At 36.3% G+C, this 17,892-nt stretch overlaps 1 protein-coding gene and 1 pseudogene across 6 annotated transcripts in view; both read right to left on the reverse strand.

Annotated features, from left to right (window-relative positions):
- Positions 1-1,168: 1,168 nt before the first annotated feature.
- SLCO6A1 (solute carrier organic anion transporter family member 6A1) overlaps positions 1,169-17,892 on the reverse strand; it is a 112,734-nt gene continuing 96,010 nt past the window's right edge. For 2 of the 6 annotated variants that reach the window (XM_061424477.1, XM_061424473.1), the window contains exons 11-14: positions 11,129-11,193; positions 8,650-8,787; positions 2,923-3,069; positions 1,169-1,345 (exon numbers count right to left, since the gene is read on the reverse strand). In XM_061424477.1, coding sequence (XP_061280461.1) covers positions 1,338-1,345; positions 2,923-3,069; positions 8,650-8,787; positions 11,129-11,193 — 358 coding nt within the window. In that variant the 3' untranslated portion in view covers positions 1,169-1,337. Of the gene's footprint in view, positions 1,346-2,922; positions 3,070-8,649; positions 8,788-11,128; positions 11,194-17,892 lie in introns of those variants that run through there. The other 4 variants (XM_061424476.1, XM_061424475.1, XM_061424478.1 and 1 more) reach the window with 4 other exon arrangements.
- Positions 5,282-7,657, reverse strand: LOC133251717 (elongation factor 1-alpha 1-like; annotated as a pseudogene).

A 17,892-nucleotide genomic window follows, 5' to 3' on the forward strand; every position in this document is an offset into this window, starting at 1 on the left:
CTGCTGTAACACCAGGTATTGTTGTTTAGTCACTAAGTTGTGTCCAACTCTTTTGATCCCATGGACTGTAGCCTGCCAGGCTCCTCTGTCCATGTGATTTCCCAGGCACGAATACTGGAGTGGCTTGCCATTCCCTTCTGCAGGGACAGAACCCTTGTCTCTTGCATCTCCTGTATTGGCAGGTGGTTCCTTTACCAATGAGTCACTAGGGAAGCCCAGTATTAAGTAGGCTTTGCTTAAAAATGTCCCTTCAGGCAAAATCAAGCACCCAAAATAATTAGGCTGATGGAGAAAATACTGCAGAGGTAAACCATTCAAAAACCTATGCAACTTTGTAACCACAGTCCTAACAAAAATAATCACAATCTTAATGAATTTTAGCTTAGCTAAATCTCTCTAGCATTTTCACCCAGCATCACAGTCAATCGGTACTTTAAGTTTTAAGGCTGGGGCTCACCTCCCTCCTTTGAAGAAGTAGTTCCTTGAGGGCACCAACTGTCAATAGAAAGCTGTTTCATCAAAAATTTAAATTTAAAATCTGATATTTAAAAATGTCTTTGCAGCTTCTTCATCTGCAGTTGCAGCTTCACTGGATACATTAACACTCTAGAATGTGTATTGATCCTTGATAGCATTAAAATACTCAAAACTGATTACAAAGAAAAGTATTTCAATAGGATTTTTAGCTGGCCTTTTTCCTTAAGACTAAGGTTTTCTCATTAACATTGAGAAGCTTCCACTGATTGTTTTAAAAGCTGCTAAATTGGTGTTAACCAGTGACTTTGGGGTTATATTTTCTCTATCAATCCTCTGTGAACTAGTTTGCAGCATAGAAACACATGTTCTATTGTAGCAGAATATTATATGCAAATTGAAGTCCTAACACTACTCTCCAAATTGATATAATCTTTACTTTTACTCTACTTACGCAAAAAATACATATATAGATATTTACACATAAACACAGAAACATACTACAAGTTCCTTCAAAATGGATCAGAATATTATTATCTTATTTCCTCTTTGCATAAATTTTCAAATAATATTTTTGGACAATATTAAGAAAGAATATAAATACCTTACAAGTATTAACCTGTAATTCTAGGAAAACCTATACTGTACATTGGTGTTTAAAATCCTACATACATTAAAAACATAAGAGAAACACTTTATAAGAAAGTACTTTATTATGAAAATACAAATCACCACAGATTACATTTCTACTACTTTTGCAATCACATGTGATTTTCCTTTTCTGAATGTAGCACAGCAACAGATCTTGTAGAATCTTTAAAGGAAAAACTTCTGTTTTCACATTCTGATCCTCAGATATTCTACTATCCTGCTGGTTCAAACAGAGAACAGTCAAGTTTCACATAAAGGCAAGTTTATAGATTTTCATAAACACATGTTACAGCTAGGTAGAAAAACGTATAGGAAGATATGAACACTCCCTGCTTCACATTTCCTTCTGCCAGCCAAGACCATGAATAGGGCCATGTCTGCCTTTACACACAGGGTCACTGACTAATATGAATAACAAAGGAGAAATTTTGTCAGTTGTTCATTCTCCCAAGAGAACAAAAGCAACATTGTAGAGAAGTTTTTGTTTCATAACAATTTTATTTTTTAATAGTTGGAAAATTGCTTTATAATTTGGATAGGTATTAAATCATGTATGAAATAATTATATCAACATTTTTCTATTGAAACACATTTAAGCTTAAGAAAAACTCCACAAATGGTTGGCACGTTTTCTGCATTCAGATTTGAACATTTCTTTAAGTGAAATGATTATGATTAATCATAAAATTAAATATAAAAACACAAAAATGGATATCAACTGAGGTATCAGTAGTCTTTACCAATAAAATTCAAGTCAAGAAATTAAGTAAAACAGAGAAGTATATGATCATATTGAATTTCATGTCTACTAATAGTAAAGAAGCGTGAAAATATGTATTGTAAACTGGCCAACTGACTGTTTGGATAAATTTTCTGAGAAAACCTTTCCATTACCAAATAAAGGAAAAATGCTAATTTTTAAATAGTTTGACATGTCTCCTTTTGGAGAGCAAATATGACTTTCATGTAAATATTTATTGTATGAACTGGATTGGCACATCTAGTCTTATTTTGAAAATTATTTATAAATATGCACAGCCCAAAGGAAAAGTAGCAAGAATAAACTACATGAAACCTAAATAATTCTGCACAAAAAAGGGAACGTGTTAGTTCTTCAGTTGTGTCTGACTCTTGCGACCTCGTTGAGTGCAGCCCTCCAGGCTGCTTTGTCCATGGAAGTCTCTAGGCAAGATTACTGGAGGGGGTTGCCATTTCCTTCTCAACAGGATGTTCCCAACCCAGGGGTTGAACTGGGGTCTTATTTCTGGGAAAGGCTGAGGGCAGGAGGAGAAGGGGACGACAGAGGACAAGGTGGTTGGATGACATCACCGACTCAATGGACGTGAGTTTGAGCAAGCTCCGGGAGATGGTGAAGGACAGGGAAGCCTGGCGTGCTGCAGTCCACAGGGTCGCAGAGTCAGACATGATTTAGAGACTGAACAACTCCCTCACTGCAGGCAGATTCCTTACCATTTGAGCCACCAGGGAAGCCCAATCCTACATAACCAAAGACTGATAATGAATATATAAGACATCACTGCAGTTACAATTAACTTTTGTGTATTTTCTACTTTCACGTCATCTTTTTCTTTCAGAGTATGACCTTTCTATTGTAAGTATTAAATATGTGTGATATCTTTTAAAAATGCAAAACATAGACTATATTATTATTTTATACTCTATAAAACTTATAAGATCACATGAGCTTATTAAACATGTAGTTATATTAAATTATTTTAAATTTTATTAATATCCAATAATATCCCATTGATAGATTGACAATTGTGTAATTCTTACATAATGTTGATTCTTCTCTTTCATTTTTTTTAACTCTTGGATTCTTCACAACTGTAGCCAAGACATCACTATTTTCCTGTGGTAGATTTCTATATAGGCTCAATGCAACAGCATTAAAGAAAATAGTAGCTACTTTGCAGGTAAAACCTGAATTTGAAAAAAAAAAATACAGTCATCAGATGCATCAATTTATGTAGAGCAAAATGTTTATGGAAAGAAAGATATTTACCAAAGAAAAGGTGAACATATTTCATCTCTAAAGTTACCAATTTTCCAATTGTAGAATGTAAGTAATGTCATAAACTTATATCAAGTTACTTAAAGGAAAATGTGTTTAAATGTTTGTAAAACTTTTTAGATTTCTTAAATGTATGACCCAAGAAAAATGCAAAGTATATTACTATTTCACAGAATGTATTAACTCTAAAACATAAAAATACATTTCTACTTTCAAAACTAATTATCAGTGGAAACTGGAAACTTTTAAAGTCACTTCATGCAACTTTACTCTTTTTTGAAATATATATAATTTTCTAAATGCCAACAGAAACATTTTAGAATAACTAATTGACTATGTTTAAGTTTTTAAATTCATTTTCATTTTTCAAGTTTCAGAAAAGTATAGGCATTATATCAAAGTACTTGAAATTTGGATGCAAATAACCCTGTTAAAGTAAAAAATATTTTATAGCAACAATATCAATTATAGTGGTTTCAAAGATAAAATAGGAAACATTAATGAGTCTATATCATTTGTAATGATACATTTCAAACATTTATTTATAACAGCCAAACAGGGCAAACAGCCCAAATATCCATTTATAAGAGCATGAATAAACTATAGCATATTCAAAAATGAAATCGTATTCAGAAATTTTTAAAAAGCACAAACTCCTGCATAGAGTAACATGGATGAATCTCCCCAAGGTGTAACATTAAGCAAGACAGGTGAAATCTGCCCCGCCCCCAGCATATATTCTATTCCATTTCCATAATTTCTAGAACCGGCTAAACCAAGGTTTTGTAATAGAAATATGAAAGTGGCTTATCTGTGCAGAAGGAAAACTGACTCGAAAAGGGCGTGGGATGAATTTCTACAGTTGTTTTGGATGCGGCTTGCACAGGTGCACCCAATTATCAAAAGCCTGACATGGAACACCCACGACATAACCATATGAACTCCTGTGTTAATTGTAGTGAACTCAATCTTATTTTTTTAAAAAACAGTACCACTTGATACATTTTTCACAAACTAAATAGCGTGACCAGCATTTGGATGAAGAAAATTAAGCATTGCCAACACACCAGAAACCCTTCTCATATTTCCTCAAAGTCACTGATGACAAAAGTTTAATCTTATTTGCTTTGGAAGAATATTTATAGCAGGTTAAAATTCTATAAGTGGAGTCATACAATACATATTCATTTGCATCTAGTTTCTTTCCTGCAACATTATGTGATTCATATTTTATGAAGTTGTGTGCTTTTAAATTTCACTGTCTCATAATATTCCATTGTTGATGTTATCACAATTTATCCATTCCATTGTTTTATGAATATGTATATATATTTAGCTTCCAGCCTCTAAGCCTCACATTTTAGATTAACTCAGTTCAGTTCAGTTCAGTGGCTCAGTCGTGTCCGACTCTTTGCAACCCCATGAATCGCAGCATGCCAGGCCTCCCTGTCCATCACCAAATCCCAGAGTTCACTCAGACTCACGTCCATCGAGTCAGTGATGCCACCCAGCCATCTCATCCTCTGTCGTCCCCTTCTCCTCCTGCCCCCAATCCCTCCCAGCATCAGGGTCTTTTCCAATGAGTCAACTCTTTGCATGAGGTGGCCAAAGTACTAGAGTTTCAGCTTTAGCAACATTCCTTCCAAAGAAATCCCTGGCACTCTCAGCCGCCGCCCCTGACCTCAGACGTGGAGTAGCTCCTCTCTGCGACTTAGATTAACTACTTAATAATATTATAAATGTGAATGCACAGCCTGATAACTGGGAATCTAAATGACATAGATTTACTTATTATTTATGTAACCATACAAAATTTTATATGCAGCAGGAGCTTTTATACTGTAAAATCTGACCTCACAAACTAGCTTACATATAAAACATAGTTACTCTTTACTCATCTGTCCTAACCTAGAAAGTGTTGCACCGATGCTTTTTAAGATGTTCTTAAAACAGATGAGTTGTCAACACAAGCTTAACAAATCTGAAGCACCACCCTAGAAATACAAACCCATGAATATAAAAATTGTTTTACCAGAAACAGGTTATGAGCACCTCTTACCAAAGTAGTACTACAGGGAGTTACAATGTTGACCCAAAGAAGACACTGGTTTCTCATTAAGCTTTTTATTAATGGGTCTCAAATTCTGTGACAGATTTTTGGTCAAGTTGTTTTCATTAAAAAGTACTGATTTTAAGAACTAATAACTTAAACTGCCACACACAAAACATATGGTCCACAGAACATTCTCCTTTCCTTCTGAAGGTTTTACAATGCATTGTTATCATTAACCAGTCTTTGGCTATTAAACATAAATGGCCAATTGAGACAAACAGTTCTGAGACCGTTCTTCCACCACTGTTAAGACTTGGGGTGGCAGGTATTGGGGATAATATTCATTTAGCCTTCTGAGCTTTCTGGGCAGACTTGGTGACCTCGCCAGCTCCAGCTGCCTTCTTGCCCACTGCTTTGATGACACCCACAGCGACCGTCTGTCTCATGTCACGCACAGCAAAACAGCCCAGGGGAGGAGAGTCAGAGAAGCTCTCGACACACATGGGCTTGCCGGGAACCATATCAACGACGGCAGCATCACCAGATTTCAAGGATTTAGGGCCATCTTCCAGCTTTTTCCAGAACAACAATCAATCTTCCCCTTCAGCTCAGCAAACTTGCAAGCAATGTGAGCTCTGTGACAGTCCAGCACAGGTGCATATCCTGCACTGATCTGGCCTGGATGGTTCAAAATAATCAGCTGGGCTGTGAAGCCAGAGGCTTCCATTGGTGGGTCATTTTTGCTGTCACCAGCCATGTTGCCATGACGAACATCTTTGACAGACACGTTCTTGGCATGGAAGCCCACATTGTCCCCAGGAATGGCTTCACTCAGTGCTTCATGGTGCATTTCTGCAGACTTCACTTCAGTCATTACACTGACTGGAGCAAAGGTGACCCCCATGCCAGGTTTGAGAACATCAGTCTCCACACGACCCACAGGGACAGTACAAATACCACCAACTTCATAGACATCCTGGAGGGGCAAACGCAAGTGTCTGTCTGTTGGGTGAGTTGGTGGCAGGATGTGGGCATTGCCATCCTTACGGGTGACTTTCCATCCCTTGAACCATGATTGCTGTTAGCACTTGGCTCTGGCATGTTGTCACCATTCCAGCCAGAAACTGGCACAAAAGCTACTGTGTCGGGGCTGTAGCTAATTTTCTTAATGTAGGCGCTGACTTCCTTAACAATTTCCTCGTATCTCTTCTGGCTGTAGGGTGGCTCCACGGAACCCATTTTAACTCCAACAATTAGTTGTTTCACACCCAGAGTGCAGGCCAGAAGGGCATGCTCATGCCCGCTCTTGGAGATGCCAGCCTCAAATTCACCAGCACCAGCAGCAACAGTCAGGACAGCACAGTCAGCCTGGGAGGTGCCTGTAATCACGTTTTTGATGAAGTCTCTGTGTCCAGGGGCATCAATGATGGTTACACAGAACTTGCTGGTCCCAGATTTCCACAGGGAGATAGCAGTGGTGATACCATGCACGTTCAGCTTTCAGTTTGTCCAAGACCCAGGCGTACTTGAAGGAGCCCTTCCGCCTCGGCAGCCTCCTTCTCGAACTTTTCCACTGTTCTCTTGTCAATCCCGCCACATTTGTAGACCAGATGGCCAGTCGTGGTAGACCTCCCTGAATCTATGTGCCCAATGAAGACACAACAATGTCGATGTGGGTCTTTTCCTTTTCCATTTTTGGTTAGGTTTAATGGTGGTTTTCAAGACACTTGTGTCCTGGAGGCAAACCCGTTGTGCAAGTGTTTTATGACTCTTTGATTATCCACTTTTCTAAAGAGTTCTTTCCAACATTTTGTTCATTTTTCTATTACGTTATATATCCTCTATTTATTGGTGTTCTGTGGGGTTTTTTAAAAAAGTATCCTGGACATTAGTTCTTTTTCACCTTTTTACTTTTTCCACTGTCTTCTAACATTGTGGTTATCTTTTCTGTCTCTCAGCTGTTTCTTTGGATGATCAAATTTTATTAATTTTATAGCTTGTGCTTTTTGTATCCTTCTTTATGCAGTCTTTTCCTACTTCAAGGTTGTGAATATATTCTACTGTTAATCTCTCACACTTGCTTCAGCGCATCTAGAAATGATTTTTGTGTATAATGTAAGGGAGGGATCAAGATACATTTTTCCAGATATGGAGATATAAAGTAATCTATTACCCTTTAGTTAAAAGACCACCTTTTTACCCGCCTAGTGTCTCCTTTGTCATTATCAGACGAGTGTGCAAGTGTGGGTTTACTTCTGGGTTCTCTACTCTGTTCTATTGGTTAATGTGCTGACACTCGCACTAATACCCTTTTGTATTGATTATTACAAGTTGATAGTAGGTTTTGCTATCTGGTGGCATATACCTTTCAATTTTGTTTCTTCTTTAAGATTCTCTGGATAGATCTTAGCGCTTTGGCTTCCCATATGAATTTCAATTCCCTTGTCAATTAAAAAATTTCCTTCTGGGATTCTGTGACCACACCAAGGCTATAAATTAGTTTAGGAGAGGTGGTATTTTTAAATCTTCTTATCTGTAATCGTGATACATTTTTTTCATTTATTTAGGTTATGATTTCCCTCAAATAAATTTTATATTTATCTGTGTAAAGGTTTTATACAACTTGCAACAAATTTTTTCTTGGTACTTGATTTTTAAATGTTACTGTATTTTTTAGATTATTTCTGTATTTGGTTGTGCACATGATTTGTGTATTGATTGTATACTAAGCAACTTTACTAAATTCATGTATTAATTCTAATATGCTGTGTTTCTTAATTTGAGTGCTAATGATACATATGCTAACTTTATAAAAATGTGTTCAGCTATACATTTATAATATGTGCTCTTTCTTTATATTTTCTATAAAAATTTTACCAAAAAACTCAAACTTGATGAAGTTGGTTGATGAATTTCCTTGCTACCAAAGAGAACCAACAGATTGATAAAATACATTTTTCCTAACTTTTTTGAGTGATAAAACTTTTGAGGATTTGATGAATGCCACAGTCTTCCTCTATAGAAGATTCACGACTGTATAAACAGAATTTTAGGATTTCAAAAATACACAAAGTTTAACGTGGGCTCCCAGCATTCCTGGATCCCTCTTGAATAAGTTTTGCCCTAGAACAGTGGTGTGCACAGAACTTTCTGTGACGATGGCAGTGTTCTACATCCGCACTCTCCTACAGGGGCACTGGATGTTTAATTGCATTAGATTAACAGAAAACAACTTTATATGTGATGCAGCATTTCAAATACTTACATAAATTCCATAGTAATTTAGTTTCTAAAATATTTTGTATATAATAAGGTTTCTTTAATAATTAAAGTATCCACTTGTTCTTAGTTTATTATGACTATGCCTTACTCCAAACAGCCATAAGTTTTAAAAAACAATTTTACTTCTTGACATTCTTCAATAGATATCACTTACATACTGCTACCAATAAGTAGGCCATTTTTGTCTTGTAATAGATCCAACAATTTCCAGTGCTTCCACAGCGCTCAGTATCCCGAAAGATGCAAGAAGTTTCTCTTATTATTTTAAAAATTACTGGTCCAGGTAGAGTCCCTATCAAAAATGCAATGATGATAAATTCTCCATGAAAACACTGTAGGCTGGAATCAGAATGATTTTTATCCCAAACTTAAACTTATATACTTAGCCATCATCACTCTAAACATACCATTTTAAATTATCTAAGAATTTATTTTTTAATAGGATTGTTAAAAAATGGAAACACAATTGTGTGTTTTTGAAAATCCTTATTCTTGTAGATATTTAAAAAAAAAAAAAAAACTAGCAGATTCTCATCTTCTTAGAATGGTATGCATGCTCTTCTTTAGTTCAGTGGTCCTCAACCTTTTTGGCATCAGGGACCAGTTTCAGGGAAGACAGTCCTCCCACAGATGGCAGCAGGGGATGGGCCTATGACTCAAGTATGTGACATTTACTGTGCCACCACTGATCTCACAGGAGGCAGAGCTCAGGTGGGCATGCGAGCAATGGGGTGTGACTGCAAATACAAAAGAAACTTCACTTGCTCACATGCCGTTCATCTCCTGCTGTGTGGCCCGGTTCCTAACAGGCCACCAAACAGTACTGGTTCATGCCCTAAGGGTTAAGGACCCCTGATCTAGTTGACATCTCAACATTTTTGTTAATTTCTGAATTAAAAGTTTAGGAGGAAGTATTTAAAACAGAGATTCTAAATACTGATTTTGTGAATCCAATGTATCTCCCAAAAGATTTAAAATTCTGAAATTTTCAATGACTGAAAAATTAGTTTTAAATGCAGTGTGTTATCTGTTATGTGTCAAGATATTGAGAGAAATAACTGAAAAAGTAAATTCTTAGGTATGTTCATAGCAGCCCTAGCTTCAGAAGACCCCAAATCTAGAGGCATACTTGTGTGCTGCCTGAGGGAAATCTCTGTATACTCATAGAGAAAACATCTTCCCAGCAACAGTATCACTTTCAGATAAAAGTGAATGAAATCTTTAAAAAAATGAATAAGTAAGTAAATAAATACCACTCCAAAGACATTAGAGATAGGTTCTCAGAACTAATATATCTGGGTTCTCAGAACTAACATATCTAATGACTAACCTTCTTGCTTAAGAAATTGTGAGTTCTCATGCGTCATGACTTTGATGCCTATCAAAGAAAGCTACCCATCACCAGATTTCCCAATCCCAGGGAGTGCCGGTACTCTGTCTACAATTGCTCAAAGTGAAATGAGGCCTATTAACTCAATTTTTTTATCTATTTCCCTCCATGTTTTTTCCAATCCATGATAAATCTTTGTAACACTAACTCCAAGTATATCTTGGATAAGTTGATTTCTCTTTTTCATTACAACCCCCAGAATCAAATTTAATATAACTCAGACTAAGACTTCAGCAAACACATTTATCTTTTATAAATACTTCTCTCCAGCAGCAAAGTTATCTTTTAAATGTAAATCAGGTAATATCTATCATCTGCTTAAATTTTCTGAGACCTAGAGACAGTCATATCTAAAAGATCATCACCTTGTCCCACCCTCTATCGTTCAAAAATGTACCAGCCTCACTGGCTTCATTTCTGAGGTAGGAAACTGTGCCCTTGCTCTTTCTTATGCTCCCTCTACCATTCAGAATCTATCTTTATCCATTGGATCATTGTCCACCATTAAAATATGATCTAATTTTTCTCAATCAAAATAGCTATTTTGAATTCTGAATACTGAGCTAAGAATTTCTTAGATTCCCCATTACAGCCACATTTAAATTTTTCTACATTCTTGATCCTAATTACTGTCTGTCTTTGTCTTCAACCCAGTCTAATCTTGTTTCCTTACCCCACCAATATTTTAAATCAACTTCTTGAATCAGAGCTCCTAATATAGTCTTTATGTGGACTTGAAAGCTAGTTTTTGCACTTTAAAAAAGCCTGAAGTACAGAGTGCATCACCATCACAAAAATAAATTTGTTCTTTGTATGTAAATCTTTTAAAACATCAGATACAGTATCTTTGGTAATGAAAAAAATTTAAAGCACTAATCTAGGTTAATGATTTCTCAAACACGCAAGAATGTAAAATATAGTTTCTGTGGTTATATGTGCTTTGTTTCAGCTTACCAAACCATTTGTATAAGCTTGAAGAATATATTTCTGATCAAAAAGATTTTCTTCTAGTTGAGTAACAAATTAATATACATTTTACATGACAAGATGGATTTACATTAAGTATTATCTTTTTATACTGTCTCCTAAATTCTGTAAAGCATCTCCCCATTCACTTGTTTTGTCAGTTTATCCTTATTATCATTATTATTTGTTTGAAATTCTATATATACATGTTGACACATATAAATCAAAAGAGAAACAATTCAATTCAATTCAATAATAGATTGCCAAAAATCCATACCACATATTCTCAAAATCACAAAGGTCATACCCATGGCCAGAGGACGCTGTTTGTCAGACACAATCCTGCAAGCAAATAGCAATGATATCATCAAAACAGCATTATAATTAGCTGTAGAGAATGCTTACTAGGTTCAGGGGTAATTTTTTTTTCCCCTGTGCATCCATTAGACTAAGAATCTTTAGCCAGTTGACAGAATTCAGTCTGGTTGAATTAATTACAGCTCTTCCCATTTCCCCATATTTTGCCAACCAACTTTAAAACTTCTTACACTTCTCAAGGAGGAAGCATTTATGGCCCAAACTCTCTGCTCCAGTCTTTGCTGGAAAAAGTGTAGCACTACCTTTCCTCCTCCTCATTTTTCATTCTGCGGGCAGTTGTCTCAGATGTCTTCCTTTTGGACCCATGAGATTCGTCCTCTACCTTTCTCTCCCTTGCTCTCTGCCTTGGGAATCTGACTTGAATGGACTTCATCAGCAGGTTCTCTTGCCTCTGGCTACTGATTGGGTTCTGCCAACGCTGTGCTCCAGAGTGAGAAAGGAAAGTGACGTCAAGGTCTTCAGCCCCAGGTTTCCTCCCTGAAGAGTTTCCCACGTTGACTGGGTCTCTAGGCAAAGCAGTCCCCGCTGCAGGTCTCTCCTCTTCCCACTTGTGTTCCCCTTGGGTGTGGGATGGTAAGAGACCTGAAGCTGTATACTTTGGGTTGCCTTATACCCTGCCCACATTTTAAATAGCCACTTTATTCAACCTTACTTGTTCTAACTGGAGAGTGCCATCTCTTTTCTGTTGGAAATCTAAATTTTACCCTCACTATTCAAAAGTTGAAATAAATGAAAAAATAACTTTCTAAAAATATATATAAAGAATGAAGATCTCTGTACTTTGTATGGGTCAAACTAAGTATTTGTTTTAAAAAGAAATCATAATGCATAGTGTCACATATTAGTAGTTAAGAAAATAAACTAAACTAAAATAAAAGTAATAAACCTTTGAACATTTTCAAAAGTAAAAAAATCAAAGCTACATTTAAATGGATATTTAAACAAATCCTATGCATATCCTTTATTTCCTTGTTCTGGAACTTGAATAATAAACAAATATGACCAAGATTGTCACCTAGAAATAACTCAGTGTATTAAAATTCAGCATTTGGACAGTATTTTATGACTTTTTTGTAAAAAATAACTCCACCTGTATCAACCTGATAAAATTACATACTCTTCTCTCAAAAGTTTACTACTGGGAATATGAAACCAAATTTACCAATTTTTAAAGGATTTAAAAATGTTTTTAAATAAAAAATAATTCAACTGTTAATATGAGTAGATTCATTAAAGACATATAAAGGAAGTAAAGTGAATTTTTTTGGTATTTTATCTAAGGGGTAAGGCTGTGATAAGATGGTTTAAGAATTTCATGGAATAAACAAAACATGTATTAGTACTCTTTCAAAATGGAACAGGCAGTTTCCAATATCTCTGATAACTTCTAAATTTATATTTTCAGCCCATATTTTCTTAAGTTCTAGACTTCAGTTCCTATCTTACACAAAAGTTGCATCCCCCTCATGCCCCCTATCACAAGAAGTAGAATCATCATCCATGCAGCTTTCAAGCCCAAAATCTAGAATGAGGCACGCTTAAAAAAGAGTATCCTTTCCCACTTTCATCAAATCAATAATAAAATACTGTGATTTTTAAAAATAACTTTTTCCCCATCTCTGATTTTCTTAATCTCTAATTCCACTAACCTACTCCAAGCATGTATTTTATTTTTTGCATGAAGAAAATGAAACAGTTTCCTTACTTATCTCCCCCAAATCATTTTTAATTCTTTCAGCCCACTCTCTACATAGAGCCATAGTGATTTTTTTAAGGTAAAATTTTGATTATTTCATTGCCCCCCTGGGATCCTTCAATGGCTCATCAGTCTCACTGCACGCCACCTCACAATTTTTGCCTTTGGCATCCTCTTTGCTTACATTCTATCACGCAACACTCTTACAAAGCTGTTTCTTGCACTCAGCTCAGAGTCTTGCATATATTGTTCCTACTGTGTGAAATTCTCATCCCTCACCTTGAGGACTTCGTTAAAATGTGATTTCTTTAAGGATACCCTCTCTGAATCTCCAGACTAATTAAGATTGTCCCATAATTTTCTCCTGGCATTCTTCTACATTTTCTTTGCAGTATATTTTAATGTTATAATTAAACACTTACAAGTGAAACTACTTTTTTTTTTTCCCCCGGCCTTACAACCCTCCAAAGTCCATCAGAGAAGCAGGGACCTGGTCATTTCTATTCCTCTTTCAATTCACCGTTTTCCCTGAAAGTGCTCATCCACCTTCTAGCTTAAATCCATGGTACCTGTCACAAGTGAGAAGAATACCTAGACATGCTAAAATAATGAGGAATGGAAGGGAAAGACATGAAGAACTCATTTTTCTTCATGAGCGCCTTGATGGAGAGAGAACTGAAAAATCATACTTCTCTGTTTAGACTTAAGCCTCACAGCTTCAGACGGGTCAAATTAGTCCAGAGGAAAAGGAACATTGTCTTTCTTTGTTATTGTTTTGTCGCCAAGTTATGTCCGACACTTTTGCAACCCCTTGAACTGTAGCACACCAGGCTCCCCTTTCCACAGGATTCTCCAGGCAAGAATACTGGAGTGGGTTGCCATTTCCTTCTCCAAGGGATCTTCCTGACCTAGAGATCAAACCTGCGTCTCCTGCATTAGCAGGCACATTCTTTACTGCTGAGCCACCAGGGAAATACTACCCCTCATCAAGAACTGTAGGGTCGGTTTTAGATCCCTATTACATCTCTAAAGGCCCTGCTCTCTCTGGAATTGTAATCCCTCTAGTCCTCTGCCACCTTGTGCCTTTAATATATTATCTCAGCTTTTCCAGTGATCTTCTGAAAGAGCACTGGCCTGCTGCAAAGTATTTCATCCTACATCACTTCCATGACATGAATTATCACTTGATAATGACGTCACAATCTAGGTATTTGACTCTATTATTATATTTTTAAAAAATAAATTTTGTTGAATTTGTATTATGATTATATGCTTTGGAAAGCTATAAAAAAGCACATACTAAAGAGACATGCTTGTTTATACCCCGGCTCTCATCTACTTCCTTTATGCACTTAATTAGAATTTTACTTTTGTTGTATTAAATTCCTACATGGGTTGAGATCTATTTCTAAGCTTAATGTCATTCTATTCATAAATCAACACTATACTGCTTCAGTGTTGAGGCTTTATGGTGCATTTTAGCTTATGAGGATAAGCCTCTGTTATTCGTGCCTCTTTGTTTCAGATTCCCAAATCACTCTTGCTTATTATTTTTCCAAAAAAACTTTAAAATCAGGTTTTACACTTCAATAATTCTATTGGTATTTTCATTATCACACTAAAATTACACATTAACTTAAGGAGAATTGATATATTGGTGGTGCTAGGTCTTCCTATTCAATAATAGGAGATATAACCTTTCAAATTGTTCAAGTCAGTTTTTGTGACATTCAAGTCTGTTTTGCTTTATTTTGAAATTATTATTTATCTTGAAACTCATAGGTGGTTGTAAAAATATTAATAGTACAAAACATCCTGTGTACCCTCACCCAGCATCAGTAAATGGTGAAATCTTATATAACTGTAATTATAATATTAAAACTAGGAAACTGACATTGGCTCATTGCTGTTAACAAAACAACAGACCTTAATTTATTTTCATTTTTCAGTTTATAAATGTTAAATTTTTAAACTGAATTCATGTGTTTGTGTGTGTGTGTAGTTCAATGTATCTGTTATTTTTTTATATTCTGTTACCTTACTAAACACTTAGCTAAAATGTACTGGCTATTATTTCTAATACAGTGTAAAAAAGAACTGGTAATATTGCTCTTAGAAGTTCTATTGTGGCTGGGTAGATAAGTACTGGAGTTCATATCTCATCAAAAGTGAAGGATTTTATATTTAACATACCTTTCTTTCAATTAAATTCTCCTGAAAGACTATACCCTAGTATCAGTCTTAGAATTGATAAGATCTTTAAAAAACTTACATGGACAAGGAAATGGCAACGCACTCCAGTGTTCTTGCCTGGAGAATCCCAGGGACAGAGGAGCCTGGTGGGCTACAGTCCATGGGGTCACAAAGAGTCATACATGACTGAGCAACTGATACTACTACTTAAAAAACTTAAACCTATCATCAAATCAGCCAAGTTTTTGCTTGGTTTACAGGGAACTGTTCCTATCTACCTTTCTTAATCAAGCTATTGTAAGATATTTTTGGAGTTATTAACATTCAGAGTCTCTATTATTTTTTGGTGCACAAAATCTCACATACGATTAAAAATAAGTACAGGTGTTTTAAGAGACAGAGTCAAGAGAAAAGTTGAAATTTAATAATCCTACAGAATATTCAGATACTAGATACCTGATAGATATTTTAAATTTAGGGGACTAATAAGTCCAAGGAAACAAATGACAAGGTAGGGAATATTATCAGAGAACTAGTCTATTAAAAAGAAATAATTCTATAACATAAAAGTGCACTAATTATAGTGAACTCATGCATGAATTTAAAAGCTAATAAGATACAGAGACAGCTAGAATTAGTAACCTAGGGTACATAACTGAAAAAGCAGGTGGAAATATGATTAATACATTGGAGATAAGTGAAAAAACTTAGGCTGAAGCGCAGAGCATAAAAACAAATGAAACTGAAAGTAACAGTGAGAAGATACACGGATATAGTGAAAGGTTTACAATTTGTGTAACTGATATCCAAAAGGTAAGCAGACTAAGAATGGAACAGAAGCAGTATGTGAATAGATAATAGTTAAGTATTTTCCAAAACCAGTGAAAGATACTGTGGTAGATAATTACCTGAGATGGCTATCATTGATTCTTTTTTCCCCTAAGACATGCACATTACTCCTGATCTCAAGAAGTGGAATCTAATCACCCTCCTTTTGAAACATGACTTTTTGGACAAACAGAATGCAGAAGAACAGCATTCTTGGACTTTCAACCTGGATCAAATGAAGCCTTGCAGTTTATACTTGTAGCTTATGCCTGTGTCTCTTAGAACACTAAAACTTGGGATGTTCCCTTTTGGAATTCTTGCACTTTGTTAGCAGACATTTAAGTTACATAGCAAAGCCACTTGGCAACAGCCCCACCTAGGCTCCTAGCAAAATTCAGCCTAAATTATCAGCCATCTGGGAAATCTAGCCCAGTCATGCTATCAGACAACTCAAATATTATGTGTCATCTGACCACAAGCTCAAGAGAAACCTCAAGCAAGAACTATTCTGTTGAGCCCAGTCAACTCACAGAACCATGAAATATGAGGAAAAATGTTAAGTGATCAAATTTGGGATGGTTTGTTACTGCTCTGGACTGACTTCCCTTCAAAATTTATATGCTGAAATTCTACCTCCAGTACTTTAGCTGCTGCTGCTGCTGCTAAGTCACTTCAGTCATGTCCGACTCTGTGCAACCCCATAGATGGCAGCCCACTGGGCTTCCCCATCCCTGGGATTCTCCAGGCAAGAACACTGGAGGGGGTTGCCATTTCCTTCTCCAATGCATGAACGTGAAAAGTGAAAGTGAAGTCACTCAGTCATGTCCGACTCGTAGCAACCCCATGGACTGCAGCCCACCAGGCTCCTCCGTCCATGGGATTTTCTAGGCAAGAGTACTGGAGTGGGGTGCCATTGCCCTTTCCACCAGTACTTTAGAATGTCGTCAAATTAGAGACAGGGTTTTACAGAGATAATTAAGTTAAAATTAGGTCAGTTGGATAGGCCCTAATCCAATAGAACTGACATTCTTATAAGAAGAGAGAGTCTGGACATAGACATTCACAGAGTGAAGATAATATGAAGACTCAGGGAAAGACAGCATTGAAAGGCATACTTGAAAGTATGAGAAAAAATATATATATCAAGACTTCTGGGATGCAGCTAAATTTATACTTGGGTAGAAAAGGCATATATACCAATACACAGAAGACATAGGTGAATAAAATAAAAATACTAAAAATGCAGAAGCAAAATGATAGAAATTATAAAGATAAAAGAAGAATGATTTATTAGCCACATACATACACATTCAAATTTTAATTTAAAATATTCTCACAAATTCTAGGCCCAGGCATATCACAAAAAATTTCTTCTAAAGATTTAATTAAAATACATAATAATAAAACCAGATTAATAATGATGCCCAAAGCTAACAAGCACATTGATAAGAAGGAAAATTCTAAGGCAAACTTCAAAAAAAAAGGCAACCTTATCCTTGAAAATGGGGCTTCCCAGGTGGTACAGTGGTAAAGAATCTGCCTGACTGAAGGAAACATAAAAGACGTGGGTTCGATCCCTAGGTCAGGAAAATCCCCTGGAGGAGGAAATGGCAACCCACTCCAGTATTCTTGGGGCTACCCTTGTGGCTCAGCTGGTAAAGTATCCACTTGCAATTCAGGAGACCTGGGTTGATCCCTTGGTTGGGAAGATCCCTTGGAGAAGGGAAAGGCTACCCACTCCAGTATTCTGGCCTGGAGAATTCCATGGACTGTATAGTCCACGGGGTCACAAAAAGTCAGACAGGACTGAACGACTTTCACTTTTCAAGGACACTACAAAAAAACCTGCAACCTGTCACAGTAATGAACTTTTATCTCCCTCTAGTGATAGCCTTTAGCAATCAATCATGTAAAGATAAAAATAGCTTCAGCTTGCCAGCAGGGAG

This window comes from Bos javanicus, chromosome 7 (assembly GCF_032452875.1).
Source record: "Bos javanicus breed banteng chromosome 7, ARS-OSU_banteng_1.0, whole genome shotgun sequence".
In the NCBI taxonomy this organism is placed as follows: domain Eukaryota; kingdom Metazoa; phylum Chordata; class Mammalia; order Artiodactyla; family Bovidae; genus Bos; species Bos javanicus.